The following is a 22,601-nucleotide window of genomic DNA, read 5'->3' on the forward strand; positions in this document are numbered from 1 at the left end:
TCATTTCCAAAGATGGACAAACAATGTTTTTGACATCTGTATGGCATCTTTCTTTGAAGAAAAACTGTGTGATGCAATAATGCTCTGAGCCACATTTCCTAACCTACTTCCAACCTTGATCTTCCTAAATTAACCTCAAATTCTTTATAGATAGAAGGACAGAGATCCTATAGCTTAGTAAGGGCCATGGCCAAGCATATGTCAACTACAGATAATTTGAAGGAACCCAGCATATGTGTAGATGCCCTCAGAGGGATACACTAATGTAATCATCAATAGTATTTCTCTCTCAATGGAATTCCTGCCTGACTGCTGATCTGGGTGCAAGCTAATTTCCCCCATGGTGAATACTGCTGTTGAGATGCAGAACTCTCCACCATCTGTTACCCAGAATTAGCATAATGACAGATTATCTAATCCCTTACATAAATGGTGCTTCTATAACACCAGTTCACTCACATCCTCATTCATATGGTCTACCTCCACCCTATGAAAATTGGTCCTCCCATTCTCCTGGTGATGGATCTGGTCTGAGTTTACCTCCAATCTTGCCAAAGAGTCCAGGTGCTTTGCCAATGAGAAGCTTTCCTAACCCATTTTATTCAGGAGTGGGAATGTGGCTGTTATTCCAGATGCATCTGAAAAGGGGCACACTGAAAATGAAAAACTGACTCTAGTAGACCAGCAAAATCCATAGTGCAGGGAACTGCCTTCAATTAGATCACATTAAAAACTTTGACAATGTATACAAAGAAAAGGATTAGTCAGCACTGAACTGGTGAGAATGAAAAAAGGGAGAAAGACAACAGAAAGAAATCAGAAAATTAAATTGGCAGCAAAGTAATAAAATTCTAACAAGACAGACTGCTGTTTTACAGATTCAGAAGTGTTCTAGATAGCAATACTTAGGTAGCATTGAACAAAATACGAGAATCAGACACCCAGAAAAACAAGGACATGCTCACAAATTCAAATAACCAGGAGAAGAGCACCATCGGCAAGAAGTGGATGGATGGTTGCTGGTGTCACCAAACAGAAGTGGTGAACTGTTCTACCCCCAGCGACCAGTGTAGAGACAGCTCAACTGGAAGGAAGTGAGAAGCCATCAGATTGTATTGAAAACAACTTCCAAGGCCGGGCGCGGTGGCTCAAGCCTGTAATCCCAGCACTTTGGGAGGCCGAGTCGGGTGGATCACGAGGTCAGGAGATCGAGACCATCCTGGCTAACACGGTGAAACCCCGTCTCTACTAAAAAATACAAAAAACTAGCCGGGCGAGGTGGTGGGCGCCTGTAGTCCCAGCTGCTCGGGAGGCTGAGGCAGGAGAATGGCGTGAACCCGGGAGGCGGAGCTTGTAGTGAGCCGAGATCCGGCCACAGCACTCCAGCCTGGGCGACAGAGCGAGACTCCGTCTCAAAAAAAAAAAAAAAAAAAAAGAAAACAACTTCCAAAACATGCTGTTTCCTCATAAACTGAGCCTTTGATAGGGGTCAAGAGAAAAAGATGACAAGAAAATGTGCTTGCATATAAAGAGCTACCTAATTTCCAGGGGTAGCGGGTGGGGGAAGACTTAGAAAAATGGGAGAAGTTTCTTATTTATACTAAATATCTAACCATTCAAATAAATTAAGTACTTATTTAAAACATTTATACATCATTAAGTATACATTTCCGAAGAGTTTTGCTCAAGCTGCACTCTGAATGGGTGTATTCAACACTGGAGTATACACCACCAATAGAGACACTTTTTGAGGTACTTTTCTCTCACTTTGAAATTTTATCATTTGTCTTATAAGTATACCACATATTCATATCTTCACAACATAACCTAGGACAGGGCAGGCAAACTCTTCTCCAGTTTTTGGAGTTAAAGTTTTATGGGGACACCACACCCATTTGCTTGCACATCATCTATGGCTGCTTTACCTCTACAAAGGCAGAGCTGAATAGCTGCAAGGGAGACCATATGACTCTCAAAGCTGAAAATATTTACTATCTGGCCCTTTGAAGAAAAGTTTGCCAACTTATACCTTAGAGCACTGCTCTTTAAGGTGAGTTTTAACAGGTTACTTTCCATGGTGCTTGTAATGAGGGGGTCACACTCACAGGAATAATTACTATATTTGTGTAAAATAAAAAAACTTAGCTATTGTTTTACGATTCGGCCAATATGACCTTCATACAGCACTGGTTAATTCATATGTTCAAAACAAAGTAACTAAGGGAGCATACTGTAATACGACAGCCTCTGAGAAGAGGTAAAGCAGCCATAGATGATGTGCAAACAAATGGGTGTGGTGTCCCCATAAAACTTTAACTCCAAAAACTGGAGAAGAGTTTCAAAGGATCCAAACCAAAATGGAAATACTCAACCCTGTCCTAGGTTATGTTGTGAAGATATGAATATATCCTTAGAGTATACTCTAAGGATAAGGTGACTTCCTCTTTACTAAGCAGTATTTTTTTTTAGGGAAGAAAGAACATGGCATTTATTCAAGGTATTAACACTCTGGCCAAAAGACTCTACAGTAAATAAACTGGCACCTTGCTTCCAAGGAACATTCGCAATGTTTCCATTAAGAGTAACGAATGCAACCAACACTGTCTTCTCCGCTTTTAAGAGCAGCAGGAGGTACAGAAAGAAGCTGTGTGGGATACTGTACTTGCTGTGCAGTGTTACCTCCTGAAGATTTTGTGGGGAAAAAATGAATTACTACATTTAGATAGTGCCTGGCACACAGTAAGCATTATGTATGTTGGCGGTCACCGTTGTTATTAATTTTCATTATTATTAGCATGGGCCTAGTTACGTCATTCCTCCTGGACTTAGCTGCCTTGTTTGCAAAATGAGGAAGGTGGACTAGATAGTCTTATCGATGTCTTTCTACTAAAAAATTCTATGACTTTATCAGAAGAAAAAAAAACCAAACACAGACATCAAGGGACATGTTCTCAAAGAAAGCATCTTTTAGGAAATAGTTGAAAAGGTGAAGCCTGACTTCACAAGTCCAGAGATCTAGGAGATGAAGCTGTCAGTGCAAATTCTTGCTTCAAATGCAACTGTGCTGGGAAGAGGTCACCCTGAGCTGATAAAGATATCCTGTTCACCTCTTCAGCAGCAGTGCACAGCCTGGGAGAGCACCCATCCATCCGCAACACTCTCAATCATACATGCCACTGCAGAGGCAAGATTCATGGCTTCAGCAACAGCCCAGTGTTATCCAATATGCATGAAACCAAAGTTTCCATCATTTCCAGTGGTCAAAGGCCAGTGAGTGTTAAATCCCAGAATACCAGGATTAATGAAGGAGTCATTAAAAACCCAGCATTAAATCACTTCTGTAGCCAATGCCGAGAGTGATGTCTGTAATACATTACAAGGCTGATTTAAAAGAAACAAGTTCCAATTTAGAAATGAATTACCTGAATTTTTTTTAACTGGTTGGATGGCTATCACAGCAATTTTGTTATTACAGGGGAAAGAGAGAATGGGTAACTTATAAATTATGCTGCAAATGGTGAATTGTCCTAAGATCACAGGGCACTGGATTCCAGGGCAAAAAACCTCTTAGAGACATATTAAGAGGGAGACAAGACTCCTGGTATAAAGTCAGAATTTCTTTTGTCCCCCAAAATATTCTAGGGCGGTAGGGTGCTCTTAACTTTTCATGCTTGGGAAATAAATTTGATCTAGAAAAGTTTTAGAATAACGACAGTCTGATTCTATTTCCACAGTCCCTGTCTTTAGCAGACTAGGAAAAGTGAATGCATTCTTCAGCTCCTGCTTTTGAAGCTGCCATACATAAAAAACATGTACTTTCTAGAAAAAGACCTCTTAGGTAGTGAAATCAAAGCTAAACTGCAGAAGGTGAGGGGAATAATGTGGGGATTACCTTCTAATCCACAATGAATACTGATGTCTTATTGCTAGACATAATCTATCAATGTGAAAAAGTCTTCAACAAATGTGTTAAAGATGAAGCACAGTGAAAAAAACGTGGCACAAGTGGGCGTGGCCATGCTCTGCCTATACACTCCATTCTTCCCCTGAGTTCCTGGATGGGAAAATCACAGCCTCCAGACTTCTACTTACTGTTTTAGGTTATAGCATAGAATGGTGCACTGATTAAAAAACAAATAAGGCCAGGGGCGGTCGCTCACGCCTGTAATCCCAGCACTTTGGCAGGCTGAGGCGGGTGGATCACCTAAGGTCAGGATCACCAGCCTGGCCAACATAGCGAAACTCTGTCTCTACTAAAAAATATAAAAAGTAGCTAGGTGTGGTGATGGGCACCTGTAATCCCAGCTATTCGGGAGGCTGAGATAGGAGAATCACTTGAACCTGGGAGTCGGAGGTTGCAGTGAGCCAAGATAGCACCACTGCATTCCAGCCTAGTCAACAGAGTGAGACTCTGTTTCAAAAAACAAAACACAAAAACAAAACAAATGAATGACACCAGGTAGACAGGCGAAGAGCATCCCTTCACAAGCAATGATTCTCAGCCACACTCAACACACAAATCTTAACAGTGCAAGGTGAGGTATAGAAAATATTTCCAATTCAAAGGATCCAAACCAAAATGGAAATACTCATTCCTGATTCTCCCTCTTCTCTGCCAACTCATGATACAATGATTTACATTTCTCCCTGAAAAGCAGCCTTGAAGGGTTATCTAAGCCCAGGTCATATAATTCTTAAAATATTATGTTATAAACATGGATGATATTCAAGATATTTAACAATTGGCACTGGCTAGTTTGTTATACCTGTGATTACTGGCTGAATAAAAGCCCCTTTTAGAAAGGTGTGAAAGAAAACAGCTAGGGTCATAAATGGGGTTATATCTAGAAGCACATCAACATAAAACAGCAAATCTACTCCCGCATATCAGTTTGGATTAAAGGCTGCCAAATAATTATACTTTGGTCATCAAAATACACATTATTAATTTCATATACATAGGCTATCCCTCAAAATAGAACATCATAAACTCTAGGGCTTCTTGGATATTTAATTTTGGGTTTCAGTCTTTATAAACCCACCAACTGACATTGAGCCTGAAAAATGATTATACTTGAATTTATTTTATCACCCCAAATATTTATGACTTGGAGATACACAAATATTTATTACTTGGAGATACAGTTTTGGTTAGCTAGCAATAAGAGAGACAACAAAAGAGATTAACACCTTTTACTGCCTAAGGATTCCTTCTAGGAAGGTGTTTTAAAACAACAGTAATAATAAACAGTCGCTGGCTAGATAAAATCGATGAATTTGAAAATCAGTTACAGATAGGGTTAAAAGGAACCTTACAGGTCCAAATTCACTATACCACCATTTCACTACACCACTGCTCTCTCAGATAAGCAATTCAACTAAGGTCACATCAGTGCTAATGGCAATCAGGCCACTGAGTTAATTGGTGGGGATTACTAAGAATTAACTATTTGGGTAAAATATGATTACATTAATGAAGAACAAGCACCTTAAGCGGACTTTTGTAAATCCAGACTTCCAAGCAAATCTATTCACCTAAAATCAAGAGCCTGGGAAGGAAGAGCTACAAAAGGGAAAATCTACAACTAGATGTTACAGCCAAAAGGAAACTTGTGGCTTCATTGCTACTGCTTGTCTCACCCATAAACATTCCCACCAGTGAAATCCCCTCTACCAAGAACCTGAGAAGAGGCTTGAAGGAATTTTACATTACCAAGAAGACACATATTAAGGAAGCATAATGTTGACAGTACTGTTAATGCCACTTTCAAAAAAGACCAGCAAAGGGCCTTAGGAAAAGAGGTTAACTGACTTGCAAGGTCACACTTTAACCTGGAGGCAGAGCTAGAAATAACCATCTCCCCATTGGCCCCTCCACTGCTCTGCCATCATGTACATTTTCCAAACAGAGTTGATATTGAAGAAATTAACAGAGTTGTAAAAGTGATCTGAGAACATAAACATCTGTAAGGTCTTTCTTATTCCTCCTATTACCTGTATCTATGCTGCAGACCCAATCTGAGAGCAGAAAAGATTGTTGGTTTTGGCACCTCCTGTTTCCTTTAGACTCCGCTTCTCAGTGATTAACAATATTGAGTGCACACCAGAATCAACACTTAAAACACTAATGCCAGACCCCACCCCAGACAAATAAAGCAAGAACCTCTAGGGGTGAAGATTTACACTGATAAAACACCATGCATCAGTACTTAGATTTTAAATTTGGGCATCACCATTTTTTGTAAGTACTCCAGGTGATTCTATCAAGTTCTGTGAAAAACTACCCAGACAGAAAACTTCAGCTAATATTACTCTCCTCAAGAAATCAAGGGCCAAGAATGATGTAATACAACCTAAGGCCCCAGAATCATAAATGTGTCATATCACCTGGCCTTCCCAAAGAACAAGGTCCTGAGAATTCTGGGAAGGGAATAGAGCAAACTTTAGTATTATTTCAGGAACAGCAAACTCATTCCTACCGGTTCTATTTAGGTCACAGGAAGCCAACCAATCAGTCGTGGTAGCAACCAGAGAGAAGATTCCTCCTCTTTGTCTCCGCAGAATAGAACTGCCAACTGGCCATGCTGTACTTCCTAGGCAGCTGTGATGACAAGAGCCCCTGCAAAACGTAGACATCGTGTAGGGGTGGGGAAGGGTGGCTCTCTGCCTCTCTGGGAAACAAGGACAAATAAGCTAACTTGTGGTCATTATGACAAAACCAAGCCTACATACCCAGTTTATTATTGGCTTGACATTAAACATCACTTAACAACAAAACAAAACCACCCACCCAAGCAAACACATATCCCAAAACAGAAAATTACATAATAGCATCTGGAATGATCTGCTCTGACAGTGAAAGCAGAACCAGTCAAACCAACGAGGTCTAGAAAGGTCCAAAATGGAGAAAGGCAGCCCCAGAGAGTCATTTTCACATCCCCTGTAGTTTATGTAAATGCAGGTATACATAAACAACATTTTGTTCAGAGGAAGAAACTGAAGTAATAGTCTATAATAGTCTAGATTCTAGAAGACTATCATTCTACTCAGAGAAACACCAAACCACTGCTAATTGGAAGTATAACTCTATGTTCTCCTACCAAATCTAATCATTCTAGATAAGAACAAATTTGTCAGAAGAAACTTGTTTTAGCACATGTTGCTTTTTAGGGTAGAGGGTCAAAGTAAGTTTTATTTCACATTGGTCAGAAAGGAAAAAGACGTCCAGGAAGAGGAATCCCACTACCTGTCCATTATGGTTTATGGCCCACATACTAGCCAGCTGGCATCACAGGAGCAGGAGAGTGGTGTTTTTGTTCCCCAGAGTCCATTAGCAACTGGACCAAACCCAATGTCACTGTTGCTAAGGTCCAGATTGTGGCAGCTGCTTTAGATTTGCACTGCATAAACAGAGTACAGAACTTCTGCAGGTAAAAGCTCTAGAAATGAGACCCCATGCCAGGCCTCAGACTTGGAAGAGGAAGACAGCTTGTGCCCAAGCCCTCTTGGAGGGACTTTTGGAACTCCTATTGCCTAGAGAGACAGTGGTTGGGGCACTGAGGCGTCTGGGGGCCCAAGAAGAAGCAAAGGGAGCAGCAAGGGGCCCAGGTGACCAAGTTCCCCGCAGCACCTGGACCGGCTCTCCAAGTTGGCTGACCAGATGGTGGCCTGGGGTAACCTTGGCAGGCACCAGGAAATGAGGGAATAGTTGGCCATGCGGCTGAAGGGTTTGGAATGCTAGGCCCTAGGGACCCCACAATCCCATATCCCCACGCTCCCTGGACATGTTCACTGAGGAAGTGGTGGAGAGGGAACTGGAGACCCCAACCCCTACCCAGAAAGAAGAAGCAGAGTTGCCGTGAGATGGTCTGGTGGATGTGATGTGGGAATATAAGTGGGTGAACCCAGGGGATGCTGAGCTGCCTGGGCCCTTCACCAGCGCCCAGATGCAGACCTGGATGAGTGAAGGCTACTTTCCTGATGGTGTTTATTGCTGGAAGCTGGACCCCCTTGGTGGTCAGTTCTACAACTCCAAATGCATTGACTTTGACCTCTACACCTGAGCCTGCTGGGGGCTGAGTTTGGTGGGCACTTCTTTCCTGAACTTTGTGGAAGAAGTCCAAGTGTCTCAGGCAGTAAGGAAATTGGAAGCCATTTTTCAGTCAATTTCCCTTTCCCAATAAAAGCCTTCAGTTGTGGGGCCTTGGCTGTGCTAACGGCCAGAAGCGAGGGAACTTCTCCACAGCCCTTTTGGATTCGCCTTGATCCCTCAGTGTTCGCTTCTATGAAAATCCTCCTTGGAGGTGCCTGTCGGGGTCCTGTGGCCTCCCTGCCTGGGCTCTGCTTGCCAAGTAAACACCCCTAACTGTGCTACAAAAAAAAAAAAAAAAAGGAGAGACCCCACTTTCAAAACTAAGTGAAAACAAAACTACATTAAAAAAAAAAAAGTATTGACATTTTTCCTAAGAATTGGAAACTAGAATATTTTTTAACTTAATGATTCATAGTTCTAGTACAAGCAATAAACAAGTCCAGCAAAAGTTTAAGGGCTTTGAAATTCTCTCCTTCTCTTTGGAAAGGAAGGGGTATTTTTGGTTCCTTGCTTTGAAAGACAATAAACCACTACAAAGACTCTGTGGTCAACCTTCACTCAATGATCTGATCTAAGTGACACAAGAAGCAATATAAACATTTCAGAGGGAAATTTCTGAAAAAGTGGTGACAGGAATAAATGAATTATTTAGTTGCTTCTTGATGTAAAAAAAAGAAAAGGTGATTTTGTAATCAATGACTAAATGATCTCTTTTTCACTGGGAAGGAAGAGGGATGGTGTGAGAACTGTAATATAGTTCCCATTGCTACTGACCTAATGCGTGATGGCTTATAAACCACATTTTGAACACAGTAGATGCTCACATTAAAGCAACAGTCTGCTGAATACCAGTTTATATGTAAGCAGATATATTAGAAATTCAGAAGACTCCATGTAAAACCAACAACGGAAACCTGATAGAACAGCCCACCTCCCTTTATGAAGTTAATGCTCTTAAACATCTCCCAACCCTAACACACATACTCACCTCCAAGATCGCAGTATTTGCTAAATCCTTCCAAGTTCCTTTTGTTTCCCTATTTAAAACACATTTTCACTAAAGGCAGAAAAATTAACCAAGGTATCACAGCAGGAAGGGCCATTCTAAAAGCTCCGTGGACTATGGCTTTGAGTAAGCCTTTTCAGGTGGTGATAGAGTAAAAACATTTCCAAAAACACTAATTTGGTATCCCTGTGCCTTTTCATCACCTCAGATAAACAGGTAAAGTAGATAGCTAGCTTACTAGGGAAGTAGCTGGCTAGCACATCTCTTGATTTGAAAGGTATCCAATATACTGTTTTTATTAAAGAATAAATTGTGTACCTACTAAATGGTAAATACGTGTTAAGCTTCCTGAAACATTAAGCATTACTCATGCATATCCATTACTTCTACCTGCATGCAAGTACTTATCAATCATTACTATCTTAAGGAAACATAGTATACATTCAATACTTAGGGGGAAAATGAATGCAATTCGCCATCATGAAAACTGAAAAAGTGATGTGAGGAGACTAATACAAACCAAAGTGCCTCCAACGGAACAATAAAATGGCCTAGTACCACAGAGTCCTCAACCATAATCCAATGAGGCATTTTGTTTTGTTTTGTAAATTAAACCTTGGGTAGCTACTACTTACTAAATTCATCCTTAAAATAATCTGTTGGGTAGCAATAACATTAGTGGATGAGTTGGCCACAGGAAGTGTGATGAAGAAAAAGAGAACAGAATATAAAATCAAATTTGAGCTTAAAGAAATAGCTGGACATGCGAGAGAGAAGTGGGAAAGAGGACAGAGAAAAGATGGAAGAGACTATTAGATTTTAAAATTAGGTCAATGGTGAGCAGCTCCCCGGAGGGCTTAGGGCTCACTTAAGTATTTGTTATGTCTTAGTCACTATACTAAACATTTAAAATGCAGTATCACCTATAATCCCCACAATATCCTTATGAGGTATACTATTATTATCTCTAACTGACAGCTGGAAAAACAACAAATAGTAGAGCTGAGTTTTTTTTTTAACTCAGACCTATTTACTTCCAAACTCTACATTTAAAAAAATATCCAGGCCAGTGCAGTGGCTCATGATGTAATCCCAGCACTGTGGGAGGCCAAGGTGGGAGAAATGCTTGAGCCCAGGAGTTCGAGACCAGCCTGAGCAACATGGCTAAACCTCGTCTCTACAAAAATTAGCCAGGCAGGGTGGCATTCAGCTGTGGTCCTAGCGGTGGAAGGTTCACTTGAGCCGACAGAGATTGAGGCTGCAGTGAGCCATGACTGTACCACAGCACTCCAGCATGGGTGACAGAGTGAGACCCTGTCTCAAAAAAACAATTCCATAGAATCTTAATATCAACAATAGTTTGCCTTAGACTTCCTCTCAACCTTATGCCAAGTGGTCCAAGTTTTTCTGCTTCTAAATTTTATATTCTTTAAAAAAAAAAAAAAGCACTCAGCACTCAAAAGAAGTACCCACAAAATAGGAGTTATTATATAACAGGCAATTTCCCCCTATTTTCTTTTGAAAATGTTACTACAATTTTTATTACTTTTTAAAAGATCACTCAGAATTAAAGGGAGCAAATCCCTTTTAAGCAGAATCACTACTGTGAGTTACAAGAATCTACAAGAACTCCGTTCCTATTCCCCTTAACACTGAGTGCTGTGCTGACCACAGGAATTATAAAGAGAAGGGATCTGAGAAATGGCATAGAAAAGACCCATAAGTTTTGCTTATTGGTAGCCATGTCAAATGCCCCCTCTCCTTATCACATCAATGGCACTACAAAGAAAAAAGAAAAAGAGAGAGAGAGAAAGAAAGAAAAGAGAGAGAGAGAAAGAAAGAAAAGAGAAAAGAAAAGAAAAGAAAAGAAAAAAGAAAAGAGAGAGAATGCTAGTGGGAGGTCAGCAAGATCTACTGAGAACTTAGGTCCAAACACCATCCTTTACAAGGTCCCCCTGAAATAAAAGAAAGATAGATATGGAAAAGAATAAAGCCCTGGCCAGAGTGGTGGCTCACACCTATAATCCCAGTACTTTGGGAGGCCAAGGCAGGCAGATCACTTGAGGTCAGGAGTTCAAGACCAGCCTGGCCAACATGGCAAAACCCCATCTCTACTAAAAATACAAAAATTAGCCAGGCATGGTGGTGGGCACCTGTAATCCCAGCTACTCAGGAGGCTGAGACAGGAGAATCGCTTGAACCTGGGAGACAGAGGTTGCAGTGAGCTGAGATCACACCCCTGCACTCCAGCCTGGGCAACAGAGTGAGACTCTGTCTCAAAACAAAACAAAACAAAACACGAACAAAGCCCTAATGATGCTAGAAAACAAGAATGTGTGTTAGCAGCACATCAGAAAGTTTGCAAACCCTGAAAGGCAGAAAGCAGATGGGGTCAGACTAGTGGAGAAATGGTAGCACAAATAGTAAGAAGTAAGAGCACTCCAAGGGCCTTTATCAATAAACACAAAGCAACCCAGTGAGTAGGCTTTAGGGTCATCATCGGAGTAATTAATTAGAAACCACACTCAGAAGAGCTTGGCCAGCAAGCCAGAATCTCCTCTACTTCAATGTTTTTATTTAGGGCAGCCTTCAAGGAAGTCTGCCTCTGATACTACCTGCCTACCTACTCGCTTTTGTGACGAAGCTGTCCAAGAGAAGTAGACCTACTTAACTGCAGAGAAACACCATGTCTACCCCAAGTAGTAAAGTTGTTCCTTCATAAATGCAGATGAAACTTTACAAATATTTAAGGATTTATCAAAGAAAAAGAACAAAATAAAGACAACATTTAATCTAAGAGGAAACAGATAATTCAGACAACAGAAGAGGGTGTCATTTCATTTTTTCCTTCTTTTTTTTGAGACCAAGTCTCGTTCTGTCACCGAGGCTAGAGTACAGTGGTGTGTTTTTGGCTCACTGCAACTTCCGACTCCTGGGTTTGAGTGATTATCCCACCTCAGCCTCTCGAGCAGCTGGGACTATAGGCGTGTGGTACCACACCCAGCTAATTTTTGTACTTTTTTAGTAGAGACGAGGTTTCACCATGTTTGGCAGGCTGGTCTTGAACTCCTGACCTCAGGTGATACGCCTGCCTCAGCCTCCCAAAGTGCTGGGACTACAGGCGTGAGTCACCGCTCGCAGCTTTTTCTTTTTCTTTTCTTTCTTCTTTTTTTTTGTTTTTTGAGAGGGAGTGTCACTTTGTCACCTAGGCTGGAGTACAGTGCTGTGATCTCGGCTCACAGCAACCTCTCCCTCTAAGGTTCAAGAGATTCTCCTGCCTCAGCCTCCCAAGTAGCTGAGATTACAGGTGTCCACACCATGCTAATTTTCCTGTTTTTAGTACAGATGGGGTTTCATCATATTGGCTAGGCTGGTCTGAACTCCTGGCCTCAAGTGATCTGTCCGCCTCAGCCTCCCAAAGTGCTGGGATTACAGTTGTGAGCCATCTCGCCCAGCCTTTTTTTTGGAGACCGAGTCTTGCTCTGCCGCCCAGGCTGGAGTGCAGTGGCACAATCTTGGCTCACTATAACCTCCATCTCTGGGGTTCAAGCGATTCTCATGCCTCAGCCTTCCAAGTAGCTAACAGACATGCATCACTACACTCAGCTAATTTTTTTGTATTTTTAATTTCAGACAGGGGTTTTGCCATGTTGCCCAGGCTGGATTTGAACTCCTGGGCTTAAGTGATCCATCCACCTCCACCTCCTTAAGTGCTGGGATTATAGGTGTGAGCCACTGCTCCCAGCCAAGGCTGCTATTTCTTTAAATTTTAAATGTTCCCTGAGATATTAGAGACAAATTGTATTCACAAACTAAGAACAGGGTGCTATTAAGACAGAACAATTAAAGAACAAAAATTTAAATATAAATGCTGAAAGAAAAATCAATAAAATGGGCTAGATTAAAAGAACAGTCTGTAAATTTTATCAGCATAGAAATAATTTCAGTTTTAGAATTACCAATATATTCATGATGCCTAATACAGTCCTTAGTACACACCAAGCATTCTACTAATACTTGATAAATGAACTAATGAGTGAGTGGCTAAATGAATAAGTGATATGAATAAATAAACAAGAGAGTGTGGATGAATGAAAATAAGTCAATATGCATGGCTGGCCAGCTGTCTGGCTAAGCATATAACCTGGAAGATCAAGTTGAAGACATCTCCTTGAATACAGAACAAAAAATGCAAAGGAAGTTTTAAAATATTTAGAGAAACATTACAACAAGACATGAAGCAAAAGTTACAACATAAATAGATTTGGAGAAAAGCCTCATTCTCTCCTGGGTTCTCCATGTTATGCTTTGGGAAACTGACAAGGAGGAGCTTCCCAAGGATCAGTGCAGTAAATATTCAAGTCATCCATCCACAATTCAGCACTCGACTCAACTAATAGTATAAAAAGCAAAAAGGGGGAAATAAGAAGCTCTCACATACTTCAGTAAAGGATTGTGCTGATTTGCAGGATTCAAGGGTGCCATTATGAGAAGCTAAATTGAACTTCCATCTAGAAATGATGGTAATAAAGTAATCTGAAACCACATTTTTAAGGGAATAAGACTTGGCAGTATGAGGTTGCCATAGATAGCCAGCCACAAAATATCTGAACAAAAGAGACAGATTTGTCTGAAACTCAACAATATTTTCCTGACTGTAATCCCGAACCCTGTGCAACAGCCAAGTTCCTTCTTACAGTATTTTATGGGACAAGTATCTTAAAATGATTGCTATGCTTGAGCTGGCAGAGGACAGGCCTAGTTATTCAACTACTTCTTTCTCAAGCATTGTTAACTAAATGCCACAGAGGTTTCTGATGTCCTCAGAATGGATACGCACACTTCTACTACTCAACACAGGAGAAGCAGCACAATTATATTAACCAAGCAGCCTATGATTTCCAGAAAACAATCTAAACTGCTCTTTTTGGGAAGGGGGAAGGTTTGGGTTGAGTTGGTTAGTGGTTTGTTACTGATTTAAGTGGAAAAAAAAAACAACCCTCATTCTAGTGTCTTGTGTTCCTTCAAAGCAGGGGAAGAAGGGGGCTCAGTAGTCCTTTTCATTGACTATAATAAAGTATAAGTCATCAATCTGTGGGGAAAAAGGGTTGACTATAATGCAGACCCTACCTCCTGGCAGAGCCACTGTCATTATTAACACTGTCACCATACTTTCTCAAGTGCTGAAAAGAAACTTCTGGATGTTGTGGGCTTCTCTGAGTAAGACAACTAGGCCAGAAAAGAGCGATTCAAGAGGCTGCTTTTTCCCAAGTGTAGCTTGAAAGTCAGGTATTAGTAATATGTTTTAAGAATTGAAAACTCTGAGAGATAGGAGGTTTGGCTGACAGTGAAAAACCTAAAAGCTATAGAACTGTAGTCAGAAAAGCTGGGGGCTGTATGACACTTATTCCTACTGTGACTGAGAAAAACCAAACTAGGATTAAAAAAGGATTATTCTAGCGGAGTAAGGATAAGACCTAACCTAATGCTTCAGTCACTAATAGAACAGCTGGGAGAAAAAAAGTATCCCTGCAAATTAGAACCGAAGAAAAAGCAAAAGCAAAGGCAGTCTTTTCTTTGCAAATTTAATAGTCTGGTTCGTACAAATACAATAAAGGTAAGCTCTATCCACGAAGACTCTAAACAGACAGAAAGGATGTTCATAAAGATGGTCTTGAAACTGCTGCATGGCAACCATTAGGGGAAAGAGGTTATCTAAGATGTCTCAAGCCCCCACAGAACTCGGACAGTACCTCTGGTAGCAAGGTCTCATGCTCTGACAGCCATCAAGGCAGGCGGCAGGGGTGATGCATGCATCAAGAAAGAAGAGCAATGCAGGGAAGCAGCAGAATGAAAATATGAGAAAAAATAAACAGACAAAACAAAGTCACCTGTCTAAAAAGAGATGACCTTGTGCAGAAAACAAACAGGACTTTTCATTTGCTCACCTTTCATAGTTCCATCTCTGTGCCATTCTTTAACTTTCACAAAATGAGCTATGTGTATTGTTTCCTATCATCATGAAATACTTCACATAATGGGAAACAACAGGGAAGTGCCTTAGTGACTGTACTTCTGGATATGTGACAGTTTTCCATGGTTGAGGGGTAAGGTGATGGTGAAAATGACTGTGTGTATGTGTGTGGCTTACCCTAGTTATATTTTGTAGATGCCCCTTTCTAAATGTGAACACATTTTCTTCTAACACTTTTCTTTGAAAATGTGATATGCAGAAAGGCATGAGCAAGGAGTTAATAGATTCTAAGGGTTTGCCAAATTGGAGCTCAAAGTAATTGGGAAGTCCAGCACAGGGAAAGGTCACCTCAGAAAATCTCACTCTTCAAGAAGGCTCTGGCAAGAACGAAAGAAGGAGATTTTAATCACTGTAGCTAATTACATAGACGACTAAATCACAAGAAGAGTTATTTAAGTGCCTTAAATACAATAAAAAGTAATTAACAGGAAGCGCCATCTTGACAGCTTCATGTCACAAACCAGGCCTAAAACGATCAGCTAATTCCCAACCCAGAAGCCAGAGAATGAGAAAAGACTCAAAATTTGATCTTTATATTTTTTTATTTAAACAGTTTTGATGAACAGATAACAACTCTTGCCAACTCCACAGTGAAGTTAATCCAGAAAAAAATTTCAATCTATTAGAGGAATGATGAACCTTGTTTTCATTGATTCCTCAGGGGGAACAGATAGGAAGCTGAAGCCTATGTCACACCAGCAAGGCCCTGCCAGCATCCTATGATGTGACTCCTTCCCATACATCGAGAAGAAAAAAGGATTAGAATGAACCCTATTGAAGATACAGACAATTCATACTCTCTGCAAGTGAAATGCATCTAAACTTCAGCTTTGAAATAACCCTTTAAGAGACACCATCTCATCTACCTCTTTCTTCTCAGTCCCCTAAAATCACTAGTTTCAGAGAAGCTCTTCTGTAGTTACAGAAGTCTGCTGTTCTCTTTAATAACAGGAAAGCCACTAGGTGCTGTGAGGGCCTAAATGTAGGTGTATAAGCTCACAGATTACAACAAACATAATTTAGACAGGATTTCTTCTTAATTTCACATTTCTTCAAGACTGAACAGAGTGCACTTTTCAGAGGCCATGCAAGCCATAGACGCTGTCTTTACTAACCCTTCCCTTAACTGACTTGCACATTCTATGACCTCAGCATAAGGTACTGGCAGATGCCGGTGAGAGTGACTGAGAGCCACTGTACAACTCCTGAGCATTTCAGTCCCAACAAGATGAGCCATTTGTTTTTGTACCCAAATCTAGTTTACACTGGTTGTGCTTGTTGTTTTAATTACATACTTCATTAAATATCATTGAAATAGAAGCACACAAAGAGTGTATATTTACTAAAACACTCACAAGCACACAAAGAGTGTGTATTTACTAAAACACTCACAAGCACACAAAGAGTGTGTATTTACTAAAACTCTCACCACAGGGGCAGCTCAACCCAGTTTAACTCTATTGTTTAAGCACTGTTTAAGTTGTCTTGCAGATGCAGCAGAGCACAAATTGCAAATCATGGAGACAGGGCATGTGCAGCAGGAAAAGGTTTTATCTCCTACAACACTCAGAACCAATGTTTCCTCCCTGTGGAAACAAGAAGGCCAGGACAAGACCAAAACCTGAGTACCAGAATCCTTTTAGAAGTAAAGGGTCAGTTACCTAGAAAGATCTGGTGCTAAAATCCACCATTCCATATCTTATCCTAAATGGCCAAGTTTCAAGTCCTCCAGTTAAACCTGCCCTCCCAGCACTTCTGCACACCAAATTCCCCTCCGTAACCCATAAAAGTTTGACCTAACACCCAGATTGGGAAGACAGAATTGAGTCCCGCCTCCTGTCTCCTTGCCAGCTGACCTCACAATAAAGCCCTTTCTTTTCCCAAAAACCAGTGCCATATTATTGGCATCTAGGCACTTCGGGCAGTGAGCCCATTGCTCGATAACACATGCTTTAAAAAATTTAATAAAGAGGAAAGGCTTTAAAGTAGCTGCAAAATAAATATGTGTGGGACAACTGTAACAGATGAGGGGGATGTAAATCACAAAAATATAAGGTTCTATAATTAGTGTTTTTCAAGTCCTCACTTCAAACAGGAAGTTATGTAATTCAACAAGATATCAAATAGGTGGTCCATGCTGCCCAGACAGCAAAGATTTACAAATATGTACACATTTTTATGTTTAAAATGAAAATAAAATATTTAAGATGTAGTGTTTTTTAAAAAAGACTCTTCTCTGGCTAGTGTTTATAAATCACCATTAAGTAAGATAAAAGGCTCTTAGTAGTATAACTTAATTCTGAAAATAAGCTAAATAGTTGGAGATTCTTATTTTATCAATACCTCAACTTTTCTATAATATTAATGGAGGTTTTTTTTGAGACAAAGTCTCACTCTGTTGCCTAGGCTGGAGTGCAGTGGCACGTTCTCGGCTCACTGCAACCCCTGCCTCTGGGGTTCAAGCAATTCTCGTGCGTCAGCCTCCCAAAGTAGCTAGGATTACAGGCGCCTGCCACCATGCTCAGCTAATTTTTTTTTTTTTTTTTTTTTTTTTTTAATTTTTAGTAGAGACGAGGTTTCACCATGTTGGTCAGAGAGCTCTCAAACTCCTGATCTCAGGTGATCCAGCTGCCTGGGCCTCCTAAAGTGCTGGGATTAGAGGCGTGAGCCACTGCACCTGGCCAAGATTTTTTAAAGTATAGAAAATTCAGAAAAAAGAGGACATATAAAAACAAAAACAAAGTAAAAGAAAAATAAACAGAAGTGGTTACTAAGATTAGAACACAGAATGTGTGCAGGTAGGTCTATTTGCTAGAGATGGCTTCTCTGGCAGTGAGCTTCCAATTATCAAATAAAAGAATAAAATTATCTGGGAGTCTCTCTGAATCTGCTGTGATTCTGGGGGCTGCATGATAAAGAAAAATGAAAAAACAGAATAAAATGATCAGTTATAAGTTTTACAGTACTAATTAGATAAAAACAAACCTGTGGTCATGCCTTAGATGCTACTAACATCCAAGTTATGCTTCATAAAGGTACAGTTTGCAATACAGTTAACAAATCACTCAACAAATTCATTGAGTTCCTACCATATGCTAGATACTAGAGCTACAACAGGGAATAAGATACAAAATTCCCCATCTTCAGGGACACAACAGTCTAATGAAGAATGGTTTCAGTATCAGTAAATTCCTTACATTTCTCCTGTTTGCAGCCTACCCATTTAACTACAAAGTATAGTTCAGGATGAACAATCCTATGAAGAAACTCATAATGCTTTCCAGGTACCTGCCAGGCTGGTCTAATCCAAGGAGACAATTTAAGTATCTAGAAGAGTACTTGTAAAATTCTTCTAAACTTGTACATGCTTCTAAACTTCTAAAAAATTTACTATGGGAAATCACAAAGAAAATAATATTTCATACAATCCAATTACAAGAACCGGGAAGCAGAAAATTCAAGTTCATCATCTCTGGCACAAACCTGGAGTATAGATATTGTAGGTTGTCAATTAAGATCAACCAACCTGTGTTGTTAAACAGTCAACAGAGTTGACACCTTCTTACAAGGACTCAAGAATGTAATAGAAACCTAGACTGGAATAGACAGCTACCCCACATTTGCAGAGAGGAAAGCTGAAAGAGTAATCTCTGTCAAAGCCAAAATAAACACAGTGGAAATCTCAAGGTTTTAAGGCACAAAGCATGGCCACAACACTCTGCTCTGTAAAGTATTTAAAATTATCTGTCTCGAATTGTCTTAAAAATAAAAAGATTACTATAAAATACTCCCTGAATATCTCATTTTAAGCAGTGTAAACTTATTTTTAAAATATTCTTCAGTGGTAACTAAATGAAATAATCCATTCTAATAGAATGTTAAATATTTGTGGAGGCCACCTGCCAAAAGAAAAGACATGTGGTTTTGTACAACAGTGAAGTTGTTTTCACTAGTACTTAAAAGCAGCAGTATCTATGGAGATGGCTTTCTGTGACAGTAAAAATATTTAGATAGAATACTAAGATTCCAGGTCTCTACAGTAGGGAAGCAGACAACTGACTCCTAAGAAGTGGTGACAAATTGGTAATAAATAACTATTGTAATTTATACAGATAGAAGAATGACCAAAATATGTCCTAGTTTTTCCCAGTTCAAAAATATTACTTGATTTGTCAAGAACCTGCTTCTAACAAAACCTGTGATGGTGTAAAGGTAAACATCAAATGCCTATACTGAACACCTCCTGGCAAAGATGAAACCTCCAATTGTTATCTGAACATTAACAATATTAATAAATATAGGATCAGTAGCAGTGGCTAAAAATAGTCATTTCCAAATGTGAAAGCACGAATGAGGGGAAAGAGGCTCCTGTTAGGAGACTTTCATGAAGCTAAGCAGCTACAAGATGCTCATTCCTTTCAGAGGCCTACAATAGCTTGGAGGTACTTCTCCTAAGTGGCTTCACTGTACTTTCAGTAACACAATCCTTGTTTTGATGACAAACCTATCCTTTTTCTTCCCCACCAATATGCCCCCTTAAAAGAAATGAGAAATAACAGTTTGGTAACAAATAGCATATAAGATTGTTAAACAGAAAAGGAGACAATTACCATACTGGTATATTTTATGCAAAGTAAGAATTGCTACTGGGGACTGGCTGACTGTTGTAATATTTCTATGGAAGCAGGGCCCAGCAGGCTTCCTCCTTCCCCTATCAGATACTTCCCCTAAAAGACTCTTCCTCAACCTCGTTGCCAAGAGACCTTGGAATCTAACCAGGTTATGGCCAGTATAGCAGAATAGGATGACCTCATCATCTACTGATTACATACAAGAAAATGTCCAATTAACCTCTCCTCTTCTTCCCTCCTTGTTACCTGCTATTCTATAGCTAGACTTCCTAAACCAATATGCAGAGACCATTTTGGACAGTATCTAGGGCCTGCTTAATACTCAATAAATGGCATTATTAATAGTAATAATGTGTACTTCATAGTGCCAGGCACACAGAGCCCAATAAATCTTTAATAACAACAACAATGAAAGTATATGATTAGCTAATGAGTGATTATAAAGTACTTACAAATATAAAGTGCTACACAGGCACATAATTATAAACCACTGAGTTAAGAGCAGGAGAAAGCAAAGCAGAGTGAAAGGAAGGAAAGACTCAAATGAGCAAAGAACTCTTAGCTACTTGAGATGTCAGCTGAGTCCCTGCCAGCCAGAACACTCACATTCCTCCAATGGTGACAGTGGCACAGGTACGCTCTGAAAAGGCAGGCACCGTCTCTGTGGCTGGGCTAGCTGGTCTAATGTAGTCCACCGTCACATTGACCTGGAAATAAAGAATCAAGGGAGTTAGGGTTGCGAGTCTGCAACATAGTTCACTAACAGCCACATGTGCCCGCTCAATTGTGAAAGATCAGCTCACTCCAGTTTGGTTTTCTGAATCTAAGATTTTAAAAACCAATTAAAAGAAATAGCTGAGCAACGAACTGGGAGAAAATGTTTGCAAAAGACATAACTAATAAAGAACATTTATCCAAAATATACAAAAAACTCTTAAAACTCAACAATAATAAAACAACCTGATTTAAAAATGCAAGAGATCCAAACAGTTTACTAAAGAATATATACAGGTGGCAAATAAGAATAGGAAACGATGTTCCACATTATATGTCATTAGAAAATTGCCAACTTAAACAACAATAAGATACCACTGCTCGTTGCAGCATAGTCAAAATTCAGAACACTGACAACACCAAAGGCAGGCAAGGGTGTGGAGCAATAGGAACTCTAATTCATTGATGGTAGGAATGCAAAATGATACAGCCACTTTGGAAAATAGTTTAGTGGTTTCTTATAGAACTGAACATGTACTCTTACCATTTGATCCAGGAATACAGCTCCTTGAAATTTACTTGAGGAGTTGAAAACATGCTTACACAAAAGCCTGCCCATGAATGTTAACAGTGGCTTTGTTCATAACTGTCAAAATGTGGAAGGAACCCATATATCCTTCAATAGGTGAATGGATAAATTGTGGTATATCCAGATGACAGAATATTATTCAGTGATTAAAAAAACAAGCTATCAAGCCATGAAAAGACATAGAGGAAGCTTAGACATATATTACTAAGTGAAAGCAGATATTCTAAAAGGCATACTGTATGATTCCAACTATATGACATTCTAGAAAAGGTTAAACCACAAAGACAATAAAAATATCAGTGGTTGCCAGGAGTTAGAAGGAGAGAGGGAATTTTGCCAGGAGTTATAGGCAGAGAATAGGGAATTCTTAGCGTGATGAAACTATTCTGTATGACACTATAATGGTAAATACATGCCACTATACATATATCAAAGCCCACAGATGATATAACACCAAGCACAAACCCTATGGACTTTGTATGATAATGATGTGTTAAGGTAGGTTCAACAATTGTAATAAATATACCACTCTGGTGTGGAAGATTGTGTTGGGGGAGGGAGGGGTGCATAAGGTATACAGGAAATCTCTGTAACTTCTGCTCAATTTTCCTGTTAATCCAAAACTGCTCTTAAAAAAAAAAGTCCATTTTAAAAAGAAAGAAAAAAGCTGACAACCAAAGATGTGAGTCAAACAACTAAACACATAAGGCCCCACAGCAATTTGACTTTACAGAGAAGAGGTCTGCAACATTCCTGTTGGACTCCTAGACATTATGATAAAGCAATGCTTTAACCTTTTCTGGGTCAGACTACATTGAAAACCTGTATTTAGAAATATGAACTGCCTCCATAGAAAAACTGCATATAATCTGTCTGTCATAGCTTCCTAAGGTTAAGAGTTATTAAGAAGAACAAACAAGGTAGGCACACTAGCTTGCTCCTATAACTGCAGCACTTTGGGAGGCCCAGGTGGAAGAATTGCTTGAGGCCAGGCGTTCAAGATCAGCCTGGGAAACAAAGCAAGACCTCCATCTCTCTGAAAAATAAAAATAAATAAATAAATAAAAAGAACAAACAAGATAACAATTACAAAGATGCTTGGAATTGGTTTCACAGTATGTAAATCAAAAAGATACAGCTACGAGACGGGCGGATCACGAGGTCAGGAGATCGAGACCATCCTGGCTAACACGGTGAAACCCCGCCTCTACTAAAAATGCAAAAAAATTAGCCGGGCGTGGCGGCGAGCGCTTGTAGTCCCAGCTACTTGGGAGGCTGAGGCAGGAGAATGGCGTAAACGTGGGAGGCGGAGCTTGCAGTGAGCCGAGATCGCGCCACTGCGCTCCAGCCTGGGCGACCGAGCGAGACTCTGTCTCAAAAAAAAAAAAAAAAAAAAAGATACAGCTAATTAAGCCCAATACCACCTAGTTGAGAGTTAAGCAGTGTGGAGGTGGGGGAGATAGAATGAACTAGATGAATACTTAGGTTTTGAATTAATTTTGCAGGCAGGAAGTTAGAAGAATAAAATGGGAAAA

The 22,601-nt window shown here is 40.0% G+C and overlaps 1 protein-coding gene and 1 pseudogene across 1 annotated transcript in view; one reads left to right on the forward strand and one right to left on the reverse strand.

The window, feature by feature from the left end:
• SND1 (staphylococcal nuclease and tudor domain containing 1) overlaps window positions 1-22,601 on the reverse strand; it is a 452,156-nt gene that overhangs the window by 226,351 nt on the left and 203,204 nt on the right. The window contains exon 12 of the mRNA XM_033195134.1: window positions 20,370-20,470. Within this exon, the coding sequence (XP_033051025.1) occupies window positions 20,370-20,470 (101 nt within the window). The remainder of the gene's footprint in view (window positions 1-20,369; window positions 20,471-22,601) is intronic.
• LOC117073346 lies at window positions 958-8,063 on the forward strand (annotated as a pseudogene).

The sequence above is a fragment of the Trachypithecus francoisi genome, unplaced genomic scaffold (assembly GCF_009764315.1).
Source record: "Trachypithecus francoisi isolate TF-2019V2 unplaced genomic scaffold, Tfra_2.0 Lachesis_group4, whole genome shotgun sequence".
In the NCBI taxonomy this organism is placed as follows: Eukaryota; Metazoa; Chordata; class Mammalia; order Primates; family Cercopithecidae; genus Trachypithecus; species Trachypithecus francoisi.